Source organism: Monopterus albus, unplaced genomic scaffold, assembly GCF_001952655.1.
Source record: "Monopterus albus unplaced genomic scaffold, M_albus_1.0 scaffold35.1, whole genome shotgun sequence".
Classification (NCBI taxonomy): domain Eukaryota; kingdom Metazoa; phylum Chordata; class Actinopteri; order Synbranchiformes; family Synbranchidae; genus Monopterus; species Monopterus albus.
In genome coordinates this window covers 2,097,358-2,099,983 of record NW_018127915.1, presented here as the reverse complement: position 1 = coordinate 2,099,983, position 2,626 = coordinate 2,097,358, and the positions used below count along the sequence as shown (strand labels likewise).

The 2,626-nt window shown below is 41.2% G+C and overlaps 1 protein-coding gene across 1 annotated transcript in view; it reads left to right on the top strand.

The window, feature by feature from the left end:
• xpo6 (exportin 6) overlaps positions 1 to 2,626 on the top strand; it is a 15,290-nt gene that overhangs the window by 4,010 nt on the left and 8,654 nt on the right. Inside the window, exons 5-10 of the mRNA XM_020597826.1 lie at positions 22 to 181; positions 697 to 774; positions 931 to 1,462; positions 1,795 to 1,921; positions 2,031 to 2,140; positions 2,301 to 2,409. Coding sequence (XP_020453482.1) covers positions 22 to 181; positions 697 to 774; positions 931 to 1,462; positions 1,795 to 1,921; positions 2,031 to 2,140; positions 2,301 to 2,409 — 1,116 coding nt within the window. The remainder of the gene's footprint in view (positions 1 to 21; positions 182 to 696; positions 775 to 930; positions 1,463 to 1,794; positions 1,922 to 2,030; positions 2,141 to 2,300; positions 2,410 to 2,626) is intronic.

Sequence of the window (2,626 nt, the reverse complement as noted above, 5' to 3'; positions counted from 1 at the left end):
TCAATTTGTTGTGATCTGCAGTTGATCCAGTCACCATCTTTGGCTCAGCTGGGGTTAGTAATGTTGAAAACCACATCAGAGGAACTTGCATGTCCCCGAGAAGACCTGAGTGTGGCTAGGAAAGATGAGCTGCGTAAACTTCTGCTGGAGCAGGTACCAACAGTGCTTGGACTGTTGACAGGTGAAAACAATCTTTATTCATTTGTGCAACATGATTTCCTATTACGCATAGAAATTTTAAGGTGTCGTTAGTTGCTGGGAAATTTATTGCAGTGTTTATTTTCAGTAAAGTAGTAAAACAGCAGATTGCAAACAAGATGCAGAAAATAGACTTAAGCTTTGATGTTTAATCCATAGTACTGCCTAGTTGTGGTTGAGAACTGGCAGTTGACACATGGACATGGGTGTATGTAACTGTGACATCAGTGTTATGTGCCACATTGCAAGGGATGGAACGGACAGTCTGAAATACAGTTCATTTCCAGACTGGGGAACAAGTACAAAAAAAAGCTAAAAACCATCTATGGTACAACCATTGAATAGGTTTAAATCTGACCTGCAAAATTCAGTTTCATGCTGTCAAATCATAACATTGATACCATCTAAATGAGTCCTGCTGCCAGTCAGAACAAATGTTTTGGGGAAACAATTCAGTATATGTGGGTAACTGGGTTCTTGTCATTTATGGTTTTGCAGGTATCCTGGAGACCTACTGGGACAAGCACAGTGTCATAGCTTCCACCCCACCTCCCTCACCCACCTCAGGGGAAAACAGTAAGTTAAAACTGCAGAGACCTGGTAGTAATGTAGTTATAATCATGGAACTACGTTTCCATGTGTAATCTTGAACACTGACTGCACCAAGCATTTTATTAAGGGGTTTGTTGGTGTGTTTTAACCCGACCATTTTGTGTCTCTTTAATCTATCAGTGGAGTTGCTGGGCACATTGTTTCAGGGCAGCCAATACTCAAAGCTACTTTGCCAACCCATGGCAGCATTGGACAGTGAGAGTCAGCATCTCTGTTGTCTTGTTTTGGAGTGTTTGGCTCACCTGTTTAGCTGGATCCCTCTGTCCACAAGTATCACACCCACCCTGCTGGCATCCATTTTCCATTTTGCACGTTTTGGTTGTGATCTTCGGACAAAGCATAAGGCAGGATCCTTTATTTCTTCAAACTCCTCCTCTTCTAATGGGCAGCTTAATCCTGGGACAGTGCCACTAATATCGAATGGAGAGGGGCGACATGGACAGCAGAGAGAGGGCAGTAAGGTCGACCGTGCCCGGCTTGGTGTACTTGCCATGACTTGTGTCAATGAACTGATTTCAAAGAACTGTGTGCCAATGGACTTTGAGGAGTACCTGCTGCGCATGTTCCAGCAGACCTTCTTTATCCTGCAGAGGCTGACACGAGAGAATAACGCTCATACTGTCAAGAGCCGCCTACAGGAACTTGATGAGAAGTATGGCTCAGTCCATTAGTTCACACCGGTACTGGTGCTTGCACAAGTGTTTAAAGACTAGAGAATGTAATTTATCTTTACAATTTCTGCATGTAGTGTGCATCTGGCTATATTTATGTTTGTTCTACTTGAGCCTAATTTGCAGTCAGCAGTTGCACTGTAGTATTTTTAGTAGTCCATCTCTTTGTTTTCATCACTGCTGCTTTTTACACCGGTTCAGTCATGCATCTCAGTTCAACATATACTATATATATGAAGTTACTTCTTACTGCAAGATGTCTGTGGTGACTTTAATATTTTGTTATTAATGTTTTTTCTCTTTCGTTTTCCAGTTACTTGGAAAAGTTCACAGATTTTCTGCGCCTGTTTGTCAGTGTTCACTTGAGGCGGATCGAGTCCAGTCCTCAGTTTCCAATTGTAGAGTTTCTTGCCCTGCTTTTCAAGTACACCTTCAACCAGGTAACGATAGTTATGTCATTAGGCTGTTTAGGCAGTACACTGAACAGTCTCCATTTCTACAGGTTTCCTGCAAATTTGCTTATCTTTGTTGTTTGGTTTTTTTTTTTAGCCTACCCATGAAGGCTACTTTGCCTGTTTGGATATTTGGAGTGTGTTTTTGGACTTTCTAACAACCAAAATCAAAAGCAGGCTAGCAGACAGAGAAAGCGTCCTAGACAGGTAAGCCACTCAGGCAACCTATTTATTCCTTTGAACTGCACTGGTTTTCTGAAATATCCAGTGATGTGAAATTGTCATATTAATGCAACATCAGCTTCAAATGTACAACATGTGATGTGTTACTATTGTATGTTGCTTTTGTTCCTGTATGATTGGACAGGTACAGAGATGCCTTAGTTCTCCTCTTTAGGGAAGTTCTGAATCGGATACAGTTCAGATACAACCAGGCCCAGTTAGAAGAGCTCGATGATGAGACTCTGGATGATGATGTAAGAACATTTCGTATATTTCAGTCTGTCACCTTTTCACTGACTGTGTTCAGTATATCTCTTGTAGCCACATATTAACACCTATCAATCCCTTGAAGATATGCACACATGACAACGGCATATATACAGTGGGTACAGAAAGTATTCAGACCCCCTTAAATTTTTCACTCTTTGTTATATTGCAGCCATATGCTAAAATCATTTAAGTTCATTTTTT